Genomic DNA, 25,981 nt, shown 5'->3' on the forward strand with positions numbered 1-25,981 from the left:
ATTTTTGTGCATTTAATTTTACAGTAAATTCCAAATGGGGTTCCATTAAACGGCTTCAAGCATGCTCAGGGAGGGGGGAAGAACATACGTTACATGCTTGCCACAAGATAGGATGGGTTCAGGGTGCGTTTACAACCCAGTCTCTTGCATAAACAGTGTAACCCGCGCTGCGGCAAGAGTGTCGTTTTTCTTCGATTATAAAGTCTATATATTATAACTAAAAGCCTGGATATAATATACAGCGGGCGTATTTATTTTTATTTTATTCATTTAATTATTTTTTTACAATCTCTTCATCTATTTAAACTCCCCTGGATGTTTTTTCTCCCCAAACTACAAATTTGAGAATCGACAAGGAATAGAATCGTTAAGCAGTATCGGAAATGGAATCAGAAAAGCAACTGAGCTGCAAATTAGTCCTTTTTTTTTTTTTAATAGACCAGAATATATGCCTATGAGTATTGTTAAATGCTGTGTTGCTGTGCCGTTTGTATTCAAATATCAGTTGATTAAAGGTTCATAACTAACGCAATATCGTTGCAAGTTTCATTAGCCTGTCTTAAGTGTTTTGCATTACGTGTTAGCATTAAGCTACCAGACCTTCGTAAAACAAATTTATGTGATTTGGTTAAATATGCAATGTGTAATTCTCTTTGTTTTACGTTTAGTTTCACAGTAAGCTTCAACAGGTTTTGACAAACAGCTCGGCGCTAGCTTGTAGGACAAACAAGCAGTCATGCTCACATTCACACCGATGGGCAAGTTCGAGTCACAGTTGAGCCTATGCAGCTTTAATCATGATCTTTTTTTTCCTCTTTTCCTCAAATCATACTCCATTGATACTATGACCAAGCAATCCAATAACCACTGTAGTCTTGCTCTCGTCTTATCACAATGTTTTTCATTAAGCTGCCACATGAAAATAAACATTCCCTTCGGCTTCGTCACCCGTTTGCATCCTTTCATCTCCCCTGACGCCACCACCCGGCTGTCAGGCGTGCAATTAAAACTTAACGGCAAAGTCGGCGCATAAGAGAAAGCAAAATGACAAATGAGTGTTCCGTCTCCTTCTTGTTTACAGAAAGCTTTGATGTGATCCCGTCGCTGCCTCCTCCTCCCTTATGTGTGTTGTCACGGCGATGAGCTAAACGCGTGATTCCAAACCACTGTGCTTTGAGAGATCATCAGGTATGCTGGAATGATCCAATTTATTTATTAATGTAATTAGTCTGAATATTACCATTTATTTACAACAAATGTATTTTTCATCTTTATGCCTGCTAGAAGCGGCTCGGAAAATGGATGGATGGATGGATATATAGCGACTAGCAGAACAATGAAATGCTCTTCCACTCGATGGCAGAAGGTACGATTAACCTGCGTATCATCTTTTGCCATTTTTACAACAGAATAAGTCACGACACACGTCATCCGTGTGTCTTTTATTCAATTCAAGAGTTTAACAGCTTTACGTTCAACTAAGCGGGCCCAGATTTCACACTAGGTACATTTTTTAGTAAATTGATACGAGAGTATCATTATTTCAGGAGATGACACACCTCTAAAAATGTTTATAATAACACCTCTTCAGTCCCCGCTGCTGGAGTGGAGAGAGTGAACTAGAGGAGAGATATATTGCGCTAGCTAGGCCACATCATTTTAAGGCACAGCACACCAGTGTACTCCATAGTGTGTGTGTGTGTGTGTGTGTGTGTGTGTCACTTCTGCCTTGAATACACTTAATGAAACCAGTTCATTTACATTCTATTTTATTATGTTTTTCTTAATATTTTACAATACAATACTGATTTTCTCTGTTAAAAAAAAAAACGTAACAAAAAAATGTGTTTTTTGGGAAGTATCTGGAACAGATTCATGGCATTTCCATTTATTTCATTGGGAAAAGTTGATTTGAGTTCCAAGCACAGTCACAGAATGAATTAAACTCAGAAGTCAAGGCACCACTGTATATGCCTGTGAGTATTGTTGTATGCTCTGTTTTTATGGGTTGCTGCTCCCTGTGTGTTAAAGTACCATTTGTTTGAAGGTTCATAATTACTGTAACATTTATGCTAATTTGTGTTAGACCGTCTTTGACGTTTCACATTATATGTTAGCATTAAGCTAGAGGACTTTCATAAAAAAAAAAAATAAAAATAAAATTTTAATTATTGGTTGGATATTTTGTTGTTTTATAAAATGTGTATTTCTTTATAGATATATGTGTCAGTTTTATAGTAAACTTGAACTTGGAGTGACAAAAAAATAACGCTTTGCATCTTTTTGAATAAACTGCGCGTGCAACAGAGCCCTCTTCTTTTTGATTCCTTCAATGTGATGTTATATGATAGTCTCCCATTTCTTGACAGTGAGTGTGTGTGAACAGGCGCTAAGGAATAGTTATATATTAGATTTTTCTAATGTAAAAAGGCAGGTTGGGAAACACAATACACAGAAGAGGAGGAGAACGGAGCAGAGGTGACGTGAAAACCATTCATTTCAAATTGGATTTTCCCCATCGGTTGGATTGTGTGAACACACGGGGGATGAAAAAGAGGGCAGGTGATGGCATGGCAAAGTGAGCGGGCGGGCGCACATCAAATCAATTCCAGGGGAAGCGGGGCCAGGCGGTGGACCGAGTGACACGGCGGATTACTTCCCTGCCCTCTGCGGCGCGCCGCCATTTTGCTAATCTGATTGAGTGCGTTATGGCAGGAAGGTGTGACCAATGGCGGATGAAAGCCACAGGACGGTGGGGAAAAGAAAGAGGAGGAAGAAACTTTTCAGAGGATGTCTGACTCTTGACCGGAACACCGTAACACGCGTGTGATGTGTTACAAGAGTATTGGGACACCCATCATGAAGTAAAAATATGGAGTTTGGCAAAAAGTATCGACACCCCCAAATAAAGTGAAATGTGAATACAATGTTAAAAGTATTGGGACACTACAGAACGTGAAAAGAAGAAAACGCTGAGTTTGAACAAACGTAGAAAAAAAGAAAAGAAGACAGACAGAGATTGGACAAAATAATTGGGACACCTACACAGAGTGATAGCGAAGAAAATGTCCAGACTGGACAAACGTTTTGGGACAACAACAGAGGGTGGAACAAAGACGTGGAAATTGGACATAAGTTTTGGGATACGTACACAAAGAAGAAAATGTGTAGTTTGGACAAAAGTATTGGGACAGACAACTCAGCAAAAATAAGGAAATATGACATTTGTACAAAAGTATTGGGACACAAGCAATTAAGAAAATATGGACTTTGGAGAAAAGTATTGAGACAGTAAAATAAAAGGAAAGAAAATGTGAACAAAAGTATTGGGGCACCAACAGAACGTGAAAAGAAGAAAACCTGGAAATTGGACAAAAGTATGAAAGTGAAGAAAAAATGGTTTGGGCAAAAGTACTGGGACAGACAACTCAGCAAAAATAAGGAAATATGACATTTGTACAAAAGTATTGGGACACAAGCAATTAAGAAAATATGGACTTTGGAGAAAAGTATTGAGACAGTAAAATAAAAGGAAAGAAACTGTGAACAAAAGTATTGGGGCACCAACAGAACGTGAAAAGAAGAAAACCTGGAAATTGGACAAAAGTATGAAAGTGAAGAAAAAATGGTTTGGGCAAAAGTACTGGGACACCTATAGGAAATGAAAAGAACATTTAGAGTTTGGACAAAAGTATTGGGGAGTGAAAAGTGAAGAAATGTGGACAACATATTGGGACACACCCACACAAAGTGAAAAGACAATGTTGGGTTGGGACACATAGAAGAACTGAAAAGAATCAATTGAGGTGCTTAAAGTAAGTAAACGTGATGAGAGTATGGACAAAAGTGAAAACTGAAGAAACTCTGGACTATTACCCCAATACTTTTATTTGTACTGAAAATAAAATCCCCCAAATTTCAAAACATTACCGACGCACCTCCATGATGAAGACGGGGAGCTCGGTGAGCTCCTCCTGGACGACGGCGTGGTACTCGCTCAGGCTGAAGACGGGCGCCTCGTCATTGCGGTTGACCACCTGCACCACTACCAGTGTCTCGTTCTCCCACTTGCCGTCCGAGGCCACCAGTCGCAGCTCAAACCGCTGCTCCATCTCGTAGTCCAGCGGCTGGGCCACAAATATGGTGCCCACCTCTGGCTCCACGTCAAAGGTGCCCATGGTGTTGCCTGCCGCGATCTGGTAGCGCAGCTTGGCGTTGGCACCTGTGGTGGTGATTTTAAGTGGGTTTAGTACGAGACACACGGAGAAGAAGGGTTCAAATGCGTCGAGTTGAAACGACAGTGAATGAATAACTGCAGCTCTTCAGTCCCTGGACACTTCATTAGGTACACGTGTACAACGTTTCTTGTGATGTGTGACACTTGTGGGGCATGTTGCACCGTGTACATTGATAATAGCACATTTGCATACCTCGCATGTTTGCTTGTCTTTATTTGTCACCTGCCAAGGGACTACGTATGCAAACAAGAAGCCTGTATTGTATATGCTTCTTCATGAATATTCCTTAATCAGGGTGCATGCACACACACACACACACACACACACACACGAGTAATAGTGTAGTGATGTACTGGCACAGCATATGCAGCTATTCATCTTTCACGTAACAGGAAAACAAAATAAGATGAGTTGAACATCACTGGTCGTATAGTATTTATTGTTTGGGTTGGTTCTATATGTTGTTTCGATGTTGGCTCTGTAGTGGTATATGTTGTGTGTAGGTTGGATTTGTGTTGATTTTTCATTGATGCCATGTTAAGCCTGTGTTTTTTGTGTGTGTTGTTTCAGTGTTGGTTGTGTGATAGTCGTATGCTAGTTGTTTATGATGCGGGTGTATGCTGGTTCCATGATGGCTCTTTGTTGTTCTGTGTCGATTTTGTGTTGTTGTAATGCAATGCTTTGTTATGTTGGTTCAATGTTGGTTTGATGTTGGTTCCGTGTTGTTTCTGTGTTGGGTTTATGTTGTCCAGTGTTGGAACTATGTCGGTCGTGGGGTGGTTCTATTTCGGTTCTATATAATTTAAGTTGGTTGTTTTGTGGGATCTGTGAGGGTGCTTTGTTGGTTCTGTGTTGTTTCAATGTTTTTCATGTGATGGTTTTGTGTTGTTATGTAGCGCCTCTATTTTGGTTTTATGTTGGTTCTGTCGTGTCCTGCGCTGGTTCTATTTTGTTTAAGCGTTCCTTCCATTTTTGACTCTGTGATGGTTCTGTGATCCTTGCGTGTGGATCTTTGATGTCTTTGTGGGTCTGTGTTGTTATGTATTGGTTATATGTTGGTTCAGTGTTAGTTCTATGTTAATTCTGTGGTGGTTCTGTGTTGTTTACGCGTTGCCTCTATTTTGGCCTCTGTGATGGTTCTGCATTGGTTCTTTGTTGTGTCATAGTTGGTTCAGTGTCATTTATGTTTCGGTATGTTCTGTGTTGTTGATACTGTATGTCGTGTATATGTTGGTACTGTGTTGGTTCTATGTTGATAATGTGTGGGTTCTTAGTTGGTTCTACGGGGCATCTACCTACTGTACCGGTATCTATCGCTATATTCACGTGATGTATCAAGAAAAAAAAGATCAGTAGAATTCAAACAGAAATGCGTTCGGCACACATGGCCTTGGTACACACATAAACACACGCGCGCGCACATACACATGCACAGACAGATGCATGATGGGAGCCCAGAGGCAGGTCCGTCTGGGTCGAGGCTCGCTCAACGCCGACTGGCACCGAGGAGAATTTAGCAGACTATCACCATCTGTGGAGACACGCAGAACCTCCATCAACCACACACTCCAACTGTGTGTGTGGGTGCTTGTGTGTGTGAGAGAGCGAGCGAGAGAGAGAGAGCTTGTGTGACAGCTGAAGTTCACTGTTCCTTCACAGCCTCTGAGCACGATCTGTGGTGACCAATGTGTGCGTGTATGTGTGTGTTGAAATGTGTACGAGGGAGTAGCTCCAGTGGTTCCTCGCCTGCAGCAGCCTCACTAATGATCAGGCGGGCCATATGGCATTGGCCTCTTCCAACACACACACACACGCACGGGCACACGTACACACACCGGTGCTGATTTAATTGGCAACCCGGCAGGAGACTCTAAAATGAGATGAAGGTCAGTAGAGGGCTCCTTGTGAGGTGGACCTGAGGGGGAAGTTGTCCCCCAGCTGTGACTGCAGATCCACGCTCTGAAGGACTCCAGATCACTCACAGCTCAAAGTTTCATTACATCAGGAACACAAAAAAGTCTCTCGAGTGGTACAATACTTCAAACCGCATGTAGGTTCTGTGATGGTTTCATGATAACGCTGTGTTGGTCAGTGAAGGGTCTATGTTGGTTCTGCATTGTTACTATGTTGGTTCTGTCCGGGTTTTATGTGTCAATATAGCCATTGAGTCTGTGCGTGTTCCATGTTGGCTTGTGTTGAGTATTTGTTCGTCTTTGTTGGTACTGTGATCTTGCCATGTTGGTTCTATTTTGATTCTGTGTGGGTCCTATTTTGCTTTTGTGTTGTTAGGGTGTTGGTTCTATGAGGGTTTTATACGGGTCTATATCAGTTCTGCGTTTGGTCTATGTTGGGTATTTGTTAGTCTATCTTGGTATCTTGGTCAATGCGGGCCTATGTTGGTTCTGTGTAATTTCTATGTTGGTTATTTCCTAGTCCATGTTGGCTCTGTGTTTTTCCTGTGTTGGTTTTGTGTTGTTCTATGACATTGTTATTGTGTTGGTCCTATGATGGCCGTGTGATAGGTCCATGTTTGTTCTGTGTTGATCTGTGACGGTTCTATGTCAGACTATTTTTTTTGCATTTTCTGTGTTAGTTTTGCGTTGATAATATAATGATGATTTGCTCGTTTATATTGGTTCTGTGATGTTGTCATGTTGGTTGTATGTTAGATTTTTGATGTCCAATGTTGGTTCTGTATTGGTCTGATGTTTCTATTTCGGTTCTGTGTTGTTTCTCTGTTGGTTCTGTTTTGTCTCTAAGGTGGTTTTGCTCCCTTGGTCCTATCGTGTTACTATGTTAGTTCTGTGATGGTTTTATGTTGGTTCAATGTTGTTTATGTGTGGGTTCTAAACAGCTTACAAGACAAGTGCATGGGTGTGTGTGTGTGTGCGCGCGCGTGCTGATCCATGGTGTATCTGTTTGGATATGTGTGTATGTGTTGTTTGTGTGTTTTTAAGTGTGTGTGTGTGTGTGTGGAGCTCTAGGCGACACCGGAGCTAAAGAGCCGACTCGGCAGAATCTTAAACAGCCTTTTGATCTCATTAGCAGACGCACTTAGTTCGGCACATTTTCCAGTCGGAGGGCCGAGTAGGATGCAGAAATCACACAGGGTGACAAAGAGCTGCACCGACTAATCAGCTTTACGGGGCAGCACGGGGAGGGAGTAAAGTAGAGGGGGGCTACACGAGGGGTTTCATCCATCCCATACTTTGCCTCTTTAGTTCTGCAAACTAGACATCAAGATGAAGGAAAAAATATATTTTAAAGGGGTTTCCTCAGCCTCTCATGTAGCAAAAATACAAATATTGGACACATTCGGTTGGTGCTATGTTGTTCCTATTTTGGTTCTGTGTTGTTTCTGTATTATTTCTCTGTTGGTTCTGTTGGTTTTGTGATGGTACTATGTTGGTTCTATGTAGGTGCTGTGTTGGGTTTGTGATGGTTGTAGAATGGTGGTTGTAGGTCGGTTCTGTACTATTCAATGTTTTTTCTCTATTGGGGCTATGTTAGTTCTATTTTGGCTCTGTTATATTTGGGTGTGTGATTTGTATTTTGCAGGATGGTTCTGTGTTGGATCAATGTTGAATTTGTGTTAATTCTGCGTTAGTTCAATGCTAAATCTATGTTGGTTCTGTGACGATATATGTTGGTCCGGCGAGTGCTCTATGTGGCGCTATGTTGGTTCTACGTTGGTTATGTGTTAGTCGATGTTGGTTCTGTGTTGCTTCTATTTTGGTTCAATGGGGTTTCTATGTTGGTTCTACGTTAGTTATATGCTGATTCTCTATTGGTACTGTGTTGTAGGTTGGTTTTGTGTTGCATCTCTGTTGGTTCTGTGTAGTGTCTGTGTTGGATTTATGTTAAATCTAGCTTGGTTCTGTGTTAGTCTATGTTGATTCTATGATGGGTCTTGTGTGGATTTTATGTCAGTCTATGTTGGTACTATGATGGTTCCATGATGATTGGTCCTGCGAGGGCTCTGTATGTTGGTTACGTGTTCTATGTTGGTACTGAATTGGTTCTACAGTTCTGTCGTGTCTGTGTTGGTTCCAAAGGTAAAGAAAGGTTCCCGACTGAGCTCCAGTAATTTTTGTTCTACCCACAGAGCAGAGAGAGCCTGATATGCCTGGGAGTCATGTTAAATGCTGTATTTGTATGCGCTGCTGCTCCGTGTGTGTGTAAAAGCACCAGTTGTTTGAAGGTTTATAATTACAGTAACATCTATGCTAAATTCTTTTAGTCATCTGTGGTGTTTCACATTATGCAGTATGTTAACATTAAGATAGTGGACTTTAGTCAGACCAAATGATATAGTTTGGTTGAACATTTTGATGTTTAAATATGCAATGTTGAATTCTCTTTTATGTATGGTCTCTCTAGATCGCGGATTTTCACCTATTGGAACATATCCCCCACAATAAGCGGGGGGTTCACCGTAGAATGTGCGGGTGTACCTAATGAGGAAAATGGACCCAAAGGCCTCACCAGACTGTGCGTCTCACATCGAGCGACAGAACAGATCAAGCGAAAGGTGCAAAAAGATAGTGAAAACAAGCCAACCCCCCGGAGGCTGCCAGGCATCGCCAGCATCCGGCGTCATTACGACGACAGAAAGAGAGACGGCAGTTTTGTTGATTTGTGGCCTCCCGCTGCTCATTGGTGAAGAGCGCAGGAGGAAGACGAGCGAGGGACCAACACAAACAAAAACATCAAAACTATCCTGCTCAGGGGGAACGGTGGTGGCGCCTGCTAACGAGGGGAGGAGGTCGGCGGGAGATTGTTTGGGGCGGGGGAGTTCTTGTGGCGTTTTCGAACCAGAAAAACCAGAATAATACAATACAGTAAAAACCCTTGTCTAAATAGGAAAGTAGTTGCAGTTTGGTGCCCAAAACGTACAGTGGTCATTTGAGTTTACTTTGTTCTGTGACCGAGCTCGTAAACTCAATTTACTCGTACACTCGTCTTGGATCTGTGTCATTTTTATTTTGGTTATGTGGTGGTTATGTTTTAGGAGTACGTCGTTGGGTATACGTTGGCTCTCCAGTATGTTGAGTCTGAATTAGATCTATCATGGTTCTATTTTGGTTGTGTGTTGGTTTTGTACTGATTTTGTTTTTCTTAGTTTATCTGAGTTCTGTGTTCATCCTGGGTCGGTTCTATGATTTTGGTTGTGTGTTGGTTCTGTTGTCGATGATCATTTCTCTTGGTAATGTGTTGCTTCTATATCAGTTGGGGGTTGTTAAGTCAATTTACAACGTATATAAATCTATAAATGTTCTCTGTGTTGGTTTTGTGCTGTTCTGTTACACTGTTTACTATGTTCTGTGATGGGCCATCTTCGGTGCATTTTAGAGCATGCTGAATTTGAGAAAAAGCGTGGGTTTACTGCACTTTTATGATCATCTTTTTTTGGATGAAATTTCCTAGACTGTGACTCACTGACCTTCGTCGTAGTCGTTGGCGGTGACGGTGATGACGACAAAGCCCACCTCCTTGTCCTCCTCTACGCTCACCTCGTACACCGAGCGCAGGAATGTCGGCGCGTTGTCGTTCACATCGGCCACGAAGATCCTGACGTAGGCCGTGTCTGAAAGGAAGAAAATGCTAACAGGGTTACCATGGATTTGATTGGTTCTGTGCGGGTTGTACATGTAACTGGTGACACTTTTCTGAACCTGGGGTTCTATCCCACGCTGCCACCGCGTCATGTATTGGGAGACGGGTGCGCTGACCGCTGAGCTAAAACCCTGGGCTGCCAACTCAGCTGCCAGCAATGTAAATCCGCCTCCTGCTGCTCCCGTTCCATACAGAATGTTAATCTGTGTTGGTCTGTGTTTTGGATCTGTATTGTTTCTATGTTGCCTTTACATTGGTTCAATGCTGGGTCTAAGTTGGTAAAGTTTTTCTGTGTTGGGTCTATGTTGGCTCTGTGCTGGTACTATGTCATTTCTGTGTTGGCCTACTTTTTTTTTGTGTCGGTACTATGTTGCTTTTATGTTGGCTGTGCGTTAGTTCTATTCAGGTTCTGTGATTGTTCTGCATTGGTCCTGTATTGGTTTCAGGTTGGTTTCACATTGGTTCTGTATTAGTCTATGCTGGTTCTGTGTTGGTGCTGTGATGGTACTGAAGTTGAGTGTACATTGGTTCCGTTTTGTTTATGTTAGTCCTATATTGTGTCTCGGTTGTTTCTATTACATTGGTTCTGTGTTAGTTCTATTCTGGCTTTGAGTTTATTACCCGTGTTGGGGTGTCCCTGCTGTCCCGGTCTTGCTGATTCAGAATCGTCCTGCGACTGCACCTCGATGAGGTAGGAGGCTTTCTGTTCTCGGTCGAAGGAGGCCCGTGTGGTGATGGTGCCGCTCATTGGGTCAATGCTGAACAACCCAGAGTCTCCACTCTCATCCTTCAAGATGGCATAGTGGACCTGAACGGACCAGGAAAGTCCAGGACTGTGATCAGAATCATTCGACTCAAAAGACTGCTAGCATAATGCTACGACACGATAAAAACGCCATAGAAACTAGCATCAGTGTTGCAGGAGTTACAACCATTTAAGCAACAAATATTTTAACAACACATAGATGGACAATACCAATATTCAGAGACACATGTTCTCACCATGCCATGAAGGCCTGAGTCCAAGTCAACGGCCGACACCTGAGCCACCGACGTGCCCACCTCGGCCCCCTCGGGAACCGTGGCCTCGTACGTGGATGACAGAAAAAAAGGAACGTTGTCGTTCACGTCTGAAGAAAGAGGACATCACGGTAGATTTCGAGGGCTTCTTTAAGCATTTACATCATCGAGAGTCTGTATGTAATTCTTGTTAATTTAGCTGTTTTTTTCCCCAAAATTTGAATTTTTATATTGTATTTTTAAAAATGTTATTCAATGATTGGTTAGTTGAGTTATAGTAAATAATATCCAAATTTATATATGAGTAAAAATCTAAAAAATATTACCTATTTTACTAAATAATTGGATAATTTGTTAAAATTAAACTGAATTGATTTCATCAAAAATGAACAATGTTATTCACTACGGACACAGTTAATTTGAATAAAATATGTAAATTAATAGTTACTTAACATTGTTTATTGTATTAGTATAATAGTAAAAATTTAAGCAAAGAGAATGAATTATTGCTTTTTATATTTAAATATATATATATATATATATATATATATATATATACACACAAAATAAATGTGTTTTTTGTAAAATGGCTAATTCATAATCAAACATTGTAAAAAATAAAATACAAAATGTGAGTAAATATTAAAATCATGTATCGTTTTAGCATATATTGATCATAAATATACAGTATAAAAATATTTAGCTTAATTTTAAAGCCTAACCGAAGCTTAAAACACTAGATTGAAACCCTTCTTTGAAAGCCTAACCCTGTTTTGAATACTACATTTAAATTTGATCTTGAAAAGCTTAAGCCTAAAATACACATATCCAATTTATTTTTAAATTGAATTTGAAAATAAACGATTTGACATATCCATGTTAACTCCTTTTTTCATCTCCACGGGCTCATCTGTTTTCAAAACCAAATATGAGCCCAAACATTCAGCAGTAGAGTCCGGATACGAAATGATGGCAATTGGAAGAAGAGGTCCTCACCTGTGACGTTGACGTAGACGGTGGCGAAGGAGGCGAGTGGCACTGCGGCGACATTCTGGACTCGAACCCTGAGGGCGAAGAAGCGCGTGGTCTCGTAATCCAGGTTCTCGGCCACCAGGATGGACGCCGAGCCGCCCGCCCGGTTGGGTTTGATGTAGAAGCGTACGGGCATGTTGGTCTCGGGCACCTGACCCTCCTCCAGGTTGTAGGTGACCCGCGGGTCACCCAGCGCTGACGTGGCCTTCACAGTCTGGGGACGCAATTGCAATTAGTTCAATCATACATAATTAGACTTTGATTGTGTCTGACTGATGGTAATATTCAGTATTTGTTCTGTGTTATGTTGATTCTGTGGCGTCCGTCTGTTCGTTCTGTGTTTGTTGTTGTTTCTGTATTGAACCTGGGTCTATGTTGGTTCTATAATTGGTGTATATTGGATGTGTGATTGTACTTTGTTGGTACTGCCAAAAAAAAACACTGAACCAATCGTTCATTGTTTTTCGTTGTATCTGTGTTTGTTCTGTGTTGGTTCTCTGATGGTTATGTTTTAAATTGGTTCTGACAGGTCAAGAAAAACACTCTTTGCTCTTCACTGTAACTAGTATTGGTCCGTGTTTCTAGCTGATGTAAAAGTTTGATCAAATTGAACAGCGGAGTGGAGCTTCTCTTGCTCCTGACACGACACGTGGAGGTCATCCATTTTTTCCACAGCGACTCTTGACAAAGATCAGACGCGCCGAGCGAGGACATCGTCATGACGACGCGTGAAAAGAACGCCTGGCGCGCGTCACCTTTGAGCACGAGGCTGCATCTCATCCTAGTAAGGACAACAAGGAGCAGCCACAAAGAGCGAACGTCACAGAATGTTCCGGAACCTTCCGGAGAATTCTTGAACAGTCTTCCCAGAGCAGACTGACCATGTGTTTCTATAAATGGATGTGATAGAAATGTTGTTGGTTGTATGTCGGAGTTTTGTTTGACGTTCGAGCGGGATATTTTGGGGAGGTTCCACTTTATTCTAATCTTTGTATTTGACCCGGGCACAACCTCTACTGTCATCCTCTCCACACTCAGAAAAGAAAAAAAAAAAACACTAGCTTGTCTTCAGCCTAGAAAAGATGAAAAAAACAAAAAAAAACAAGCACCGGGAGGAATTTTTTCCATTGAAGGTACCACATTTTCCGGTTGTGACACTGAGTGAGAAACACTGTCCGAGGACTTAAAACACAGAAACACTCTCAGCCTGACTGTCATCAAAACACTTAAACAACACGCTTAACACACTGTGTGGATTATTTCCAGTCATTGGGTGTATTTCCATTGTGGAAGGAATCATAGAGGAGCCATCACATTAACCCAAACCGATACATACAGTTTGACGTGTGACCTAGCATGCTGTGTCGTTTTTTTAAAATAATCTTTATGGACTACTTGTATTCTTCATGTTCATTTCTATTGCGCAAGGTAAACTGCACTGTGAATACATCGTTTCCAACAATCATAACGGCACAAACATAATTTGACACGTACAAAGTTTTTGGTGGAGACAAGTGAACTTTTAGGAAGTTTTAAAAATAATCACAGCACATATGCCGTTAAGAAAAAAACATTAACACAAAATGACAGCCTGGCTCTCTACCTCGTTAGCGGTGTAATTAACAAGACGGCTAAATTTAAAACTTGCACTCCTTCGGCGTGTGATGAGCACTCGAGCGGAGAGCAAGGAGCCAGCCAGGGAGACTCAGAGACCACTTCATTAGGTACATGTATTAATTGCATTCCAATATGAGAGCTGTATGAAACATTCTATTGTCGTTAGGATTTTCTTCATTTATAATATTTGTTAAATACTGTCTCTCTCATTGGCTTGTGTACCAAATGTTGTGGCTGTTGAGTGTAACCTCAGGAGACCAGAAGTGGTGGAAAGTAACTACGGTACAATTTATTTATTATTGTACTTCAGTAGACTTTTCAGGTATTTGCACTTGAGTATTTAATTTTCTGATGACTTTCCGCGGTGAAAAACAGAGATCTGTACTTTCGACTCCTTACTTTGTCAGATAGGCTCATTATGTTTTGACATGATGTAAAAAAGATGTAAATAGATGTAAAGTCAACCAAGGTTGAGATTTGGATTGATTGAGATCTGGGGGACATAGGAGTGTATTTTACAAATAAATAAGTTATAATACATAGATCATTTTACACTTGAGACTATGTGAGTCCCGGGAGGCACATTTCATGGAAACAATGAGTCCCAGCCATGGAACAATGAGTCCCTGCAACTTAGGATCATGGAATACAGATACAGTCATCCTCCACTATATCACCGTGCTGCTATATTGCAGATTTTTATTCCAGTGTCACTCTTTAATCTTTTATGCTGTTTGTACAATATTTTTTGTTATCCATTGCTCTTTCTCACTATATTACGTGTTTAGGCCTGCCACGATAGCAATTTTTTTGTCGTATTTTTTTACAAACACTTTCAAGATAAATTAAAGCATCGTTGATGTTTTCTTTATGCCACTGATACAATGATATGAGAGCATAATAAAGAACTGCACACGTCATACAAATTCTGCCCTGGTAATCAAACAATCTCTCATTTGCTAAAAGAAAGTCGGGCTGCATTTCACAATAAGACCAAGTAAATAAAAGTTATATAGAAAGTTATAAGTGTGCAAATAAAAAAAAACATTTCCAAAATAAAAACTTGAGTTTCCACTTTTCTGCATGGCATCTTGGCACAACGGTGAAGTCTCAAACAATTTGACATATTTTAACAAATCTTAACGGAACCATTTTAATGATGTTTGTTTGAAACCTTAGTTTGGTTTCAAAATCGCATAAAACATATACGCGCTTCTAATAAGAGCTCCCAGTGGGAACTTCCCACTGAGAAGTACAAACAAAAATGACTGCCCGCTCCATTTTAAACGCCATTTGTTGGTCATTTTCTGATCTTTCTCCATCTTAAACTCATTTTACATGCTCTCTCGCTCTCTCTCTCGTCTCTGTCTGGTCTGTGCGCAGTCAGTGATTTCAGTAATTAGTGCCTGCGATGCAGATTTGATTGCCTGAAAGGGTGGCAGAACTCGCATGTGATTCGCTTGGTACAGTTCATCACTAGCCAAAAGCCTGTCATACGTTGCGCCGCCTAATATAGAAACACCCCGTATGTCTTTTTTGGCTATGGTGTGGTTCTGTTTGGGACTGCTTCTGGGTCCGGACGCGGACTGCGCGTTAGCGACCTCTGTTTTAAACGATGTCGCAACAATCGAGCGAGCTTGAGCGAGCAGTTTAGCTCCATAGCACACTAGCTAGTTAGCTCACGGCCTACCGAACGGAATAAATAGTTAAAATGTCCCAGTTGTTTGCATCTACAGAGCCAAAGTCGTTCTGCCAGCGGCTCGCTGCGTCGTGAGCGGCGCGCCAGGTGTTACCACAACAATGAACATTTATCAAATCCGGAAAAAAAGGTCTTGTGTCCATTGTATTTATGGAACGATAACCCGCCCGACTCTTCTTCTGATCGGCTCGCACCAAGACAAGACTCGTACTTTTAGTGGATAATGATTCACACACACACACACACACACGCGGCCTCTTTGAGGAGCAATTTTGTGTAGCTTAATTGTACAGGGAACTGAAGCAAGGATTTTATTTAAAAAAAAAATGAAAATACAATTGGGGGGAATGTAGGGCTGCAGCTAAGGAATATCTTAGTACTCAAGCATCCTACTGAAAATTCTATCAAACAATCGATTATTTGGATAAACTATATTTTTGCTTGGTTAAAGAGCAATTTTGAATACAAAAGAGAAAATAAGTCATTTCACTTACTAACATACGACCAATTCGTTTCCTTTTTTATATAACCAACAGTTTTTATTTCTTGAATTCACATTGCGCATAAACTATATATCTGCAAAAATTTCAACAATTCCGTTTTTTTCCCATCAATATGGGGTTCGGTATGTACATTAATGTGGAAAGAATGAATTCAAATGATTTTAGCAAATGGCTGCAATATAAAAAAAGAGTGAAAAATTTAAGGGGGTCTGACAACTGCCCACTGTATTAATATAAATATAAAACATTAACAGCATTTGTGCATCTTCACTTAAGCAGCTAGCATTTTACATTTTGTGACATAATACATTAAGCTCATGGCTGTTATTACAATTATTCTTTGTACTACTACAAGTTTTGGAAGTCTTCATTTTGTTCAAACTAAAATGAAGAACCCTCGAGAGACAAAAATATTTCCTTCATCTCCCCTCACCAAAACCCTTCTCTCTTTGAGTACATGATGAGCCATTTTACTCTTATTCCTCTCTGGCCACATTTGCCACGTTTTTCACCTACTTGACTCAATTATTTTGCAACTTACAGATCATCAGATTGGCCGTATGGCACACAGTGACTACAATGAACAAAAAGCACACTGTATGTACTGTTATGGTTGCGTTATACTGTAAAAAAAAAAAAAAAAAAAAAAAAGCCACAAATTTGATGGTACTCATAATTCAAAGAGACACTCCCCAGCCCGCAGGTCAAACGTTATGTTAGTAAAGTAGACTAACATTAAACTTCACTTCTGTCTCTTGGGTCCCGTGACGCAGCGCCATACTCGGCGGAGAGAAAGGTCTGTGCGTTCCAACAGATGGGTGCTCGCCTTGTATTTCACTCTGAGATGCTACCACACTTTCGCCATTTGTTTTTTCTCTCTCTCTCTCTCTCTCTCTAATCAATTTAACGTCGCATCTTGCAACTGCTGTCTTATTGCTCCTCAATGAAATTGCTTCACTTCCGCGTCCACGCATCGGTGATTTTGACCTGCAACCTGTGACGCGAGACCACTTAATTCCAGCCTTGCACACATACATAGGTAAGCGATGTTGTTCGTCTGTGGACGCAGATTTAGCATGCTTTATGCGTCCCTGATCATTTTTGTGCGTCTAGGACGTGGGACACACATCAAACGAGATCCCTGATAATAACATTACGGGTATATATTTTGAAGCTATTTTACAAAACAAATCCAAACAAAGCACTTCGCAGTACGTTCATCTGTGTCGTGGTGTCTCGCTCGAAGATATTTTCGTGCCAGAACTCTAGAATTTGTCTCGGAAAACCTTTTTTCTTCATCAGTATTATGGATGACATCATAGGATACAGTTGGATTCCCACATATTTGTGATTTGGCATTTGTGAATTCACCTATTAGCTGATTTAAACCCCCAGAGGGCCCCCCCCCCCCTCCAAAAAAAACCATATCCTCTGTTTTTCATGGGAAAACTTGCTTATCTGCTTTTTTCTGCGATGTGACAAAATGTGATTCCCATTCAAATTGTTTTTCGTTATCATTAGCTGATTTCATTTTTTTTTACTAGTCATTTCACAACCTTAGCAAAGCTATGAGAATACATTGTTTTGATAGCATATCCAGTTAGTTTTTTCTTCAATACGTTATCATAAGTCGGACAATATTTTGTGCGTTTTTGTTGTTGTTGCGTGTGGGTCATTAAAATGGGTAGTGTATATACTGTAACTTCTTTTACTTAAATTAATTGGCTAAGTACTTCCACTTTTTTTTGACGATCTTTTTCATTTTTTAAACCCGTTTCTGTCCTCCGACTGAGAAAACGAGTGCGAGTCCATTTGAGTTTTAATCACCAGGATCTTGGCGTCCCTGACGGTGTTCTCGGGCACGGTGACCCAGTACTCCGGCTGCTCCCAATGCGGCGGCTGGTTGTGGATGTTGGTGATGATGACGGTGAGCTCCACAGAGCTGCTGCGGTTGCCGCCGTCCGATGCCACGATCTGCTGGCTGATCTTGGACGTCTGACACAAGGAAATCAATCAGAGAGGCTTTTTGTTTACGGGGATTATAATGTCGTTTTATGTATAAACCAATGAGAATGCCACTTCATTAGGTACATTGCCAGAGATGTGTTTATGTAACAGTATGTTTAATCATATAGTTGTATAACTACTGCATCGTACTGAAATATGAAAAAAAAATAAAAATAAATAAAAAAAATCACACAGAGCCAGCTCGGGCGAGTAGGGAGGTTGCTCCAGCACGACAATGTTCTTTTTCTGCCAGGAGATGCTCAGGGCATTTCAAGGGTCATATTTTGAAATCCAGTATTTTGTGACACCAGTCATGGAACTTTTCTGACACAGCTCGTATAGTTCCTAAACACAACCTGAGCAGCACTTGGCAGCCACAAATGGCTCCTCTCACCTGCGAGATGGGCTGGTTGACGTAGATCCATCCCGTGCTGGGGTTGACACGGAGGTACGCCGGCCTCTGCGGGGACAGCGAGTACGCGATGGCCGCGTTGCTGCCCTGGTCGTCGTCATGCGCCGCCGCACGCAGAAAACTAGTCCCGACGGCCGTGTCCTCTCGCAGGAAGTCTGAGAAAGGCCGAGACACGTGGGGGGCGTCAGCCTACCTCCACCGCGGCTGCGTTAAATATTTGATGCGACCGACATGACGGCAGATGTGTAAAATAACGTGAAGCGCAGCATTGTGTCACCTCTGCTCTGCCGCGTGCTGCAAAGTCAACAGCTGACATTTAGACTTGAATGGAAATCCTGCAGACTTCTTGCTGACTGGCTACCGAATGTCAACGCGAATCACAAAAACACAAACATTTGCCTTCCTGATGTTGCGTTTCCTGTGAAATTCTTCTTCTTTGTCTGTAACCCCGAACCAAGCTTGAAACCCTAATTTAAACCCTAACTTTATCTTTGAAAACGTAACCCTTGTTTTAAACCCTAATCCTGCCTTCAAATCTTAATTTGAAACCCTGACCCCCGTTTTAAACCCTAATCCTGTCTTGAAACCCCAACCCAATTTTGAAACCCAAATCCGAGTTTGTAACCTTAATTTGAAACCCTAATCCTGGTTTGAAACCCTATCCTTGGCTTGGAATCCTACTTTGAAACCCAAGCCTGACTTCTAACCGTCATTTAAAACTAATTCTTGTTTGAAACCTGATCCCCGTCCTGAAAATCCACTTTTGAAGCCAAAATCATGGTTTCAAACTCTAACGCTTCTTTGAAACCCTCATGCTGAACTGAAACCTTAATTTGAAACCGTAACCATAACCGTTAAAATCCTAATCTTGTTTTCAAATCCATAGATTCTTGAAATCCTACTTTGAAACCTAAACCATGGCTTGAAACTTTGATTAAAAACCTAGCCCTTGTTTGAAACTCTAAATGAGGCTGAAAACCCTAATTGTAAGAACCTAACTTGAAACCCTACTTGCAAACCCCAGACCTTTGTTTGAATCTATAACCCTGGTTTGAATCTTGAATCCCTAATTCGAAGCCCTAATTTGAAACGCCAACTGTCGTTTAAAAACCTAACCCTGACTCGAAATCTTACCTTGAAATTTATATGGACCCCTAATCCTGGTTGTAAACTTTAAATTGAAACCCTAATACTTGTTTGAAACCATAACACAGGCTTAGAACCCTAATTTGAAGCCCTAAACTTCTTTTAAAACCCTACTTTGAAGCTATAATTTGAAATCTCAACCTGTATTTAAAACCGTAACCCCCCACTTGGAAACCATTTCCTTGTTTCAAACCCTCACCTTACATTCAAACCCTAATTTGAAACACTAAAACAGACGAAACTACTTTGAAACTGTAAATCATTGTCCTAGAGCTCAGTTAAAACCTATTCTGTTTTTCCAATTTTCTAAGAAACAATCAAATACTGATTTCATGTATGATGATGAATGCTAAACCACACACACACACACACACACACACGTCCCAGAACCATTCGAAATGGTGACTGTGTGCTAAATAGTTAATGAGGTCCTGCCGCGCTAATGTGACGAGGACGACTTGTGACGTGGCGCTTATCAAAACACACACACACACACAAACAAACAAACAAACAAACAAACAAACACTGCAGCCTGAAGAGTTTCTTCATCTCTCCTCCAACCCTCTGTCATCCCTTCTTCATCTGCCCGGGATGAAGCCGATGCGAACCGACAGCTGCCGGCCGACTGACAAACTTCACCTGATCCCGACGTAAAGGCTCAGGCGACACAAATCCGAGGGAGGACGCGCCGAGAAACCAGCGCGGAATGTACGAGCGCCAGCTAACGATGAATATGAATGAGGCTCGGCAACAGATGTGTGCAAAAATAAAGACCTCATTTCATCTAACACTGTATAAAGCGTACACACATTCATCTAAATCTTTCAAGAAGAGCTGATGGAGCTTCTAGAATGATGTAGAATGTTTTCAAACTCATAATTGCTGAAAACACTCAAACCTAATTTGAAGCCCGAATTTAAAACGCTAATTTTAGATTCAAACCCGAATATGAAACATTAACCCTGGTTTGAAACCATATTTTGAAACCCTAACCATGACTTGAAAAGCCTACTTTGAAACTCTAAACCTCTTTTGAAACCCTATAACCCAGTCTTAAAACCCATTGTTGAAGCCTGGTTTAAAACCTACTGTAAATTTCAAAACCAAACCCTTGTTTTAAACCCCAAATTGAAACTCCAATTTTTTTTTGAAACCCTAACCCAGGTTTAAAACCCTAATTTAGAACCATAAACCTGGTTTGAAACCCAAATTATATATCTTAACCCTGACTTGAAACCCTACTTTGAAATGTTAAAACTGATTTTAAACACTAACCTAGGCTTGAAACCCTAACCCTACCTTGAAACCTTAATTTGAACCCTTACACTTGTTTGATCTTCTCCCCTTGGATTAAAACCCTAATTTGAAACCATAACCCTGACTTGAAACACTACTTTAAAACCTAACATCTGACTTAAAACTATAATTCGAAACCCTAACCGTGACTTCAAATCCGATATTTAAACCCCAGTCGTGGCTCAAAACCTTATTTTGAACCTCTAAACATGCTTTGAACCCTAACCCAGTCTTGAAAACCTAATGTAAACCCTAAACCTGGCTTGAAACCTTAAATTAAAACCCTTACCCTGGTTTAAAAACCTTCCCTTGAAATAAAGCCCTAATTTGAAAGCCTAACCCTGACTTGAAACCTTACCTTAAAACCCAAACCTCTCTTTTGAAACCATCATTTGAAACCCTAACTATGAAATTAAATCCAACTTTTAAACCCTAACCCTGACTCCTGAACCCCTCATTCTGGTTTGAAACTTGAATTTCAAGACCCTATTCCTTGGTCTAAACCCTCAACTCAAACTCTTAACTTTTATTTTGAAACACTAACCCAGCCTTAACACCCTCATTTAAAATCCAAACCCTGTCTTGAAACCCTAACTCTGGCTTGACATCTGCTGAAGGTTCTTGAAAGTAGTAGAAAAATGTCTTAACTCAACAAGTCCAAGCCCTCTTGACTTATCGCAAGTGATCACGATCACGTGCAGTTGTTGGTTTTCCTTTCTCTCTGAAAAATGATCAACACTTGGAACAATAGAAAACGTAAAGAACTCAGTGTGAAAATTATGCCGACAGGGGTTGAGAAAAGTCATACATTCAGCTCAATCTTTGAATAAGTGACGTGAGAAGATTTTGGTCGTCGTGGATGCTAATGCTAAGTAACCAAACACTCACACTGGTAACGGCTGTTCTCGAACTTGGGGTCGTTGTCGTTCTGGTCCGCGACAAGGACGGTGATCTGGCAGATGCCGATGAGAGGCTCCTCGGCCTGGTCGGTGGCCGTCACCGACAGCGTGAACTCACGCTGACGCTCCCGGTCGAAACTCACCCCCGACGTGATCACGCCTGAAAAAAAAACAAAGACCCCAAATTTTCCCAATGGAAATGAATGGAAATGCCAATAATCCGTTCGAGTCAATTATTAGTGGGTCAATAACTAAATAGATCTTATCAAGTGTAATAACTGTACGTACTGTAAAATGTGTGTGTTGAATGTGTAGCTTTAAGGGACGTGGCCTTGTGAGCTTGAGTCGGGTATTTCATGTCAGTGTCTGGACGTGAATTGTGGCGAAGGTCGCAAAGGGGTGGAAAATCTCTGAAATGTTTCTGCTAAATTTCCATGGGAAGTTAAGCCGGGGAATTTTGGAAACATTCCAAAGTGGAAACTTTCCAGGAAATTTATGTCGATACAACATCATTTGTCATAGCAGAGGTCCATGCAAAATAGATAGCACTCCATTTTTTTTCACTTCTCTCAAGCAGTTTTGTATCTGAAGCTCGCTCATAACTCAAATATTGGCTTGAAACAACAACCCCCCCCCAAAAAAATTTTTTATTCGACCAGGCGATTGCTCGTAACTCCAAATACTCTGAAATTGGGGCACTCACCAAGGTACCACTGTATTTGCATGACATCTGCGTGTTCTAGTCAGGATTATTCAAAAAATATTTTCCTCAACGGTATTCCGATTAACTCATTCACTGCCAGCCGTTTTCAAAGCAGAGTTCCCCATATTGACAACCGATTTAGAGCTTTTTGACTGATCTTTCAAGACCAGGAAAGTATTGTTCTCTGACAACATACAAACCAAGCCGACCCATAGAAAGACTTGACTCTCTTCTTTCCCCCCCAAAATAGGTTTGTTTCTATCTTTTTCCGTTCTTTAGTAATCAGCAGAAGAATATGTGTTGGTTTCACCAAAAACACCAGTTTCTGACCAAAAAGTGAGGAAAACGTGCATTAACTTTGACCCAAATATTTGTTTTGCTTTTGTGACAGCTCAAACTATAAAACAACAAAATTTCACTCAATGAACTGCATCATCCTTTTTCTCAATAGCGACAAACTTTCTACTGCCTGCCGCGACACAGACTTTGTGCTTTAGCCTATTTCATACTGTTTGAGTGTGAGGTTCCTACTAAACCTGTTCGACTTCCATGTCGTCATTTCTCTCTCAACACCCCCACCTACGAGCATCTTTTAGTCATTACAAACCTGAAATTCACAGACAAGCTGGGCGCGACCCTCTTCCTCGCCTACAGGCTGAAAAACGTACTTGAATATATTCGTCTACAGCAGTGAATGAGTAATGAGCAGTGAATTTTTTGTTTTGCTTCACTTCAGTGGCCGCATATCTGAAGCTCACTCGTAGCTAAAATTTTGGCTCGCAACACAAAGCAAAAATATTGACCAAGCGACAACTAAAAAGTTGGATGGTACCACTAGGTGCGCGACTGATTGACTAATTGATGTCTGTCGCGACATAATGCTTGATACCTACCAGTGTCTGGATGGATGTCAAAACTCGATGACACCCCGTCCCTGTGCATGATGCCGTACTTGACTTCTCCGTTCACCCCCATGTCGGCATCCTGGGCCTGGACCCTCAGCACAAAGGTCCCGTGCGGCTGGTTTTCCAGAATAGTAGCTTTCAGATTGTAGTTGTGACACTACAAACCAACATAGCAACCATCAGATCTCTGAGTCTCGGAACTATTGAGACGGTCTTTGAATGGTCACCACCTCCTGGAAGACGGGCTTGTTGTTGTTGATGTCATTGATTCCAACGATGACCTGCGCCGAGCTGCTGAGCGGGTACGGACCACCGGACGCGTTGTCGTCCGTGGCGGTGATGGTGAGGACGTACTGAGGCCCTTTCAGTCTAGGCGGAGGGCTCCGACGTAGCTTAATGATGCCTTGAAATCGGAAATACACGCTTGGTAAAGCAGAACAAAGCAACACGATATCTAGATGTCTACTACTCCTATTAGCCCTAACCCTAAACCCTAACCCCGATCCTAAATCTTAAAACTAAACTCTCAATTTGCATATTTGCAAAATATTCTCTTGAATCCATCCTCCGTTATACATCGAGAATCTTGACTATTCGTTGTTAACCTTGGTGTTGTTAGGTTCAATTAATTGACGAAGGTTTTTCGTCTGTTTGATCTGTCCTGGTTTGTTGGCGGTCTTTGAATGCACCGTGTGCACCTGCAAAAATGAAAGCGAATGTTTCTGCTGCTCTCCCGATGCAGATACTAATAGAGCGTGTAATCTACTTTGCTGTTACAATTTGCCTCAATCCGTAACATTTATTATTGTGTGTAAATGTCAAAAGGTGAATTTAAAGACTTAATACAGTTTGTGTAAAGTGGCAGTGCGCATATTTGTTTGCTCATGTACTAGCTTGTAATTTACACAAGTATGATAAGTATGATAGCTAATACGATTGATGAGCGTCATGTGAAGGTGGTTTGTTTGTATTGAATAACTACTTAATACAGTCGTTCATGTAACATGGGTCCATGGTTGTGACCATGCTCAATGCATGGTGTTTTATGATCCTCTCGGCTTTAAGTGCTTTGCTGCAATCTTGTGGAATCTATATACGATCAAAAACCCCTTTTGGGGGGCATTTATTATTGGCAGAATTTTGCTATTCATGGCAGGGCTCGGCCCCAATCCCCCACAAAATAAAGGGTGTTCACTGTACATCACCGACATATATAAAACATTAGCACGACTTGCCCAGAAGTTGTTGTTTGTATTGAATTGTAAAGAGAGAGCCTCGCGTGGCCTTTGAAGGAACTGCAATTAGCGTCAACTTTCAGTGTGGGTGGCAAAAACGCCACATTAGTCTGTGTTTTTGAAAAACCAATGTCGTGTTTTCGTGTGTGCAAAATCAGGCATCCATCAGCATAACAGAGCAAACAAACTAACACATAGGCAGCTTTGCCAGGGAGCGCATCTACATGAAAATACTTACTACACACTTTGAAGTGACAAAGCCCAACATCCCAGCAAGCCAAAGGCCATCTGCCGTGTGCGGGTAACAATAAAACACGGTTATAGCCATTTATGTGTTTAGCGCTTCGCTGTGTGTATGTAAGTGTGTTTGTGTGTGTGTGTGTGTATGGGGGTGTGCAGCAGAGGAGTGCATGCTAGGCGATAAGGTGCAAAACACACAAAAAGATAAACATGCACAACACGGCTGAATATCAATAAATAATTATGTGTGTATTCACGTTTTATATACACGGCTGTTTGGGGGCTCACTGGCTTTGTCCCCAATATACTAGTTACCGTGGCAACAACTGCTGTATGTGTGTGCCTTGATGTTCCTGTCACTGTTGCATGTTGTTATGCTAATGCACGCTAACAAATAACGTACCGACTAGCCAGGGAGAACCAGCGCCGACACGATTTTGTGTTTCTCATAAAACCGACTGCATGTTTATTACTGAGGTAAACCAGTGACAAAATAATTGGAATTCATTATAAATAGATTTACATTTTGTTATTTTGTAGTTTCTTTTTTTGGGTTCTATACTTTTAACCCTTTTAAAAATATATACTATACTGTACCCCAAAAATGTTTTTCATAGGGTCGGCATACCATGGTGGTAGCCAATCACAATCTGGGACATCCGCTAATTGATGAACCGCAATATAGTGGGGGTTCACTGTACATTAAATAATGCTTGCAAAAATCTGAGTTTTCAGGTATGTGCAGGTCAGGACCCCCAAAAGTGGGTTGAATAACAATAAACTATTCCAAAAGAACCTTTGCACCACCACTCAAGCCCAAAATAGTCTCTCTCCGTCATTCTCACCTTTCTGGTTGTCCAACAAGAAGTTGCTGTCCTCGTTGCCGCCGGTGATGGCGTACGAGACGCCATCGCCGTCAGGGTCGTTGGCGTGGACGATGGCGACCAGAGTGTCTGGGCCCGCGTCCTCACTCAGGAAAGTTTTGTATCTGAAAACAAGGAATCCAGTTGAGTAAAATGTGGCAGGGATCGCCTTGCTTCGTATTCTTCTGCTAATCTGATAACGAACAGCCTATCTTTTATCTTTATCTTTATCTACTAGTGTGGCCTAGTAGCCTAGCAGCTTTAGCCTATATTCTTCCACTATCCAGTATGAGTCTTTTAACAGCTAGCCTAGCCTCTTCTTCTACTGGTTGACTATCTTTTTTTTACTTTTTCTACTAGCCTACTGATCCGATCATAGCTATCCTTACTAATCGAAGCCTCTAAGCAACGAGATAGTCTGCTTTCTTCTTCTACTAATCTGGCACAAACCATCCTAATGAATTTTTCTGATAATCTGGTAACAGCTATTTTACATTGCTCGACTAATCTGTTAAAATAGCCTAATTTCTTCCTCTACTAATCAGGTAAC

At 41.2% G+C, this 25,981-nt stretch overlaps 1 protein-coding gene across 1 annotated transcript in view; it reads right to left on the bottom strand.

Annotated features, from left to right (window-relative positions):
- The window catches only part of si:dkey-22o22.2 (neural-cadherin), a 108,134-nt gene that overhangs the window by 26,733 nt on the left and 55,420 nt on the right, over window positions 1-25,981 (bottom strand). Inside the window, exons 7-17 of the mRNA XM_061775518.1 lie at window positions 25,414-25,556; window positions 23,324-23,496; window positions 23,082-23,250; window positions 21,475-21,645; window positions 18,127-18,299; window positions 17,553-17,720; window positions 11,871-12,120; window positions 10,857-10,984; window positions 10,476-10,662; window positions 9,682-9,825; window positions 3,939-4,222 (exon numbers count right to left, since the gene is read on the bottom strand). Coding sequence (XP_061631502.1) covers window positions 3,939-4,222; window positions 9,682-9,825; window positions 10,476-10,662; window positions 10,857-10,984; window positions 11,871-12,120; window positions 17,553-17,720; window positions 18,127-18,299; window positions 21,475-21,645; window positions 23,082-23,250; window positions 23,324-23,496; window positions 25,414-25,556 — 1,990 coding nt within the window. The remainder of the gene's footprint in view (window positions 1-3,938; window positions 4,223-9,681; window positions 9,826-10,475; window positions 10,663-10,856; window positions 10,985-11,870; window positions 12,121-17,552; window positions 17,721-18,126; window positions 18,300-21,474; window positions 21,646-23,081; window positions 23,251-23,323; window positions 23,497-25,413; window positions 25,557-25,981) is intronic.

Source organism: Phyllopteryx taeniolatus, chromosome 6, assembly GCF_024500385.1.
Source record: "Phyllopteryx taeniolatus isolate TA_2022b chromosome 6, UOR_Ptae_1.2, whole genome shotgun sequence".
Lineage (NCBI taxonomy): Eukaryota > Metazoa > Chordata > Actinopteri > Syngnathiformes > Syngnathidae > Phyllopteryx > Phyllopteryx taeniolatus.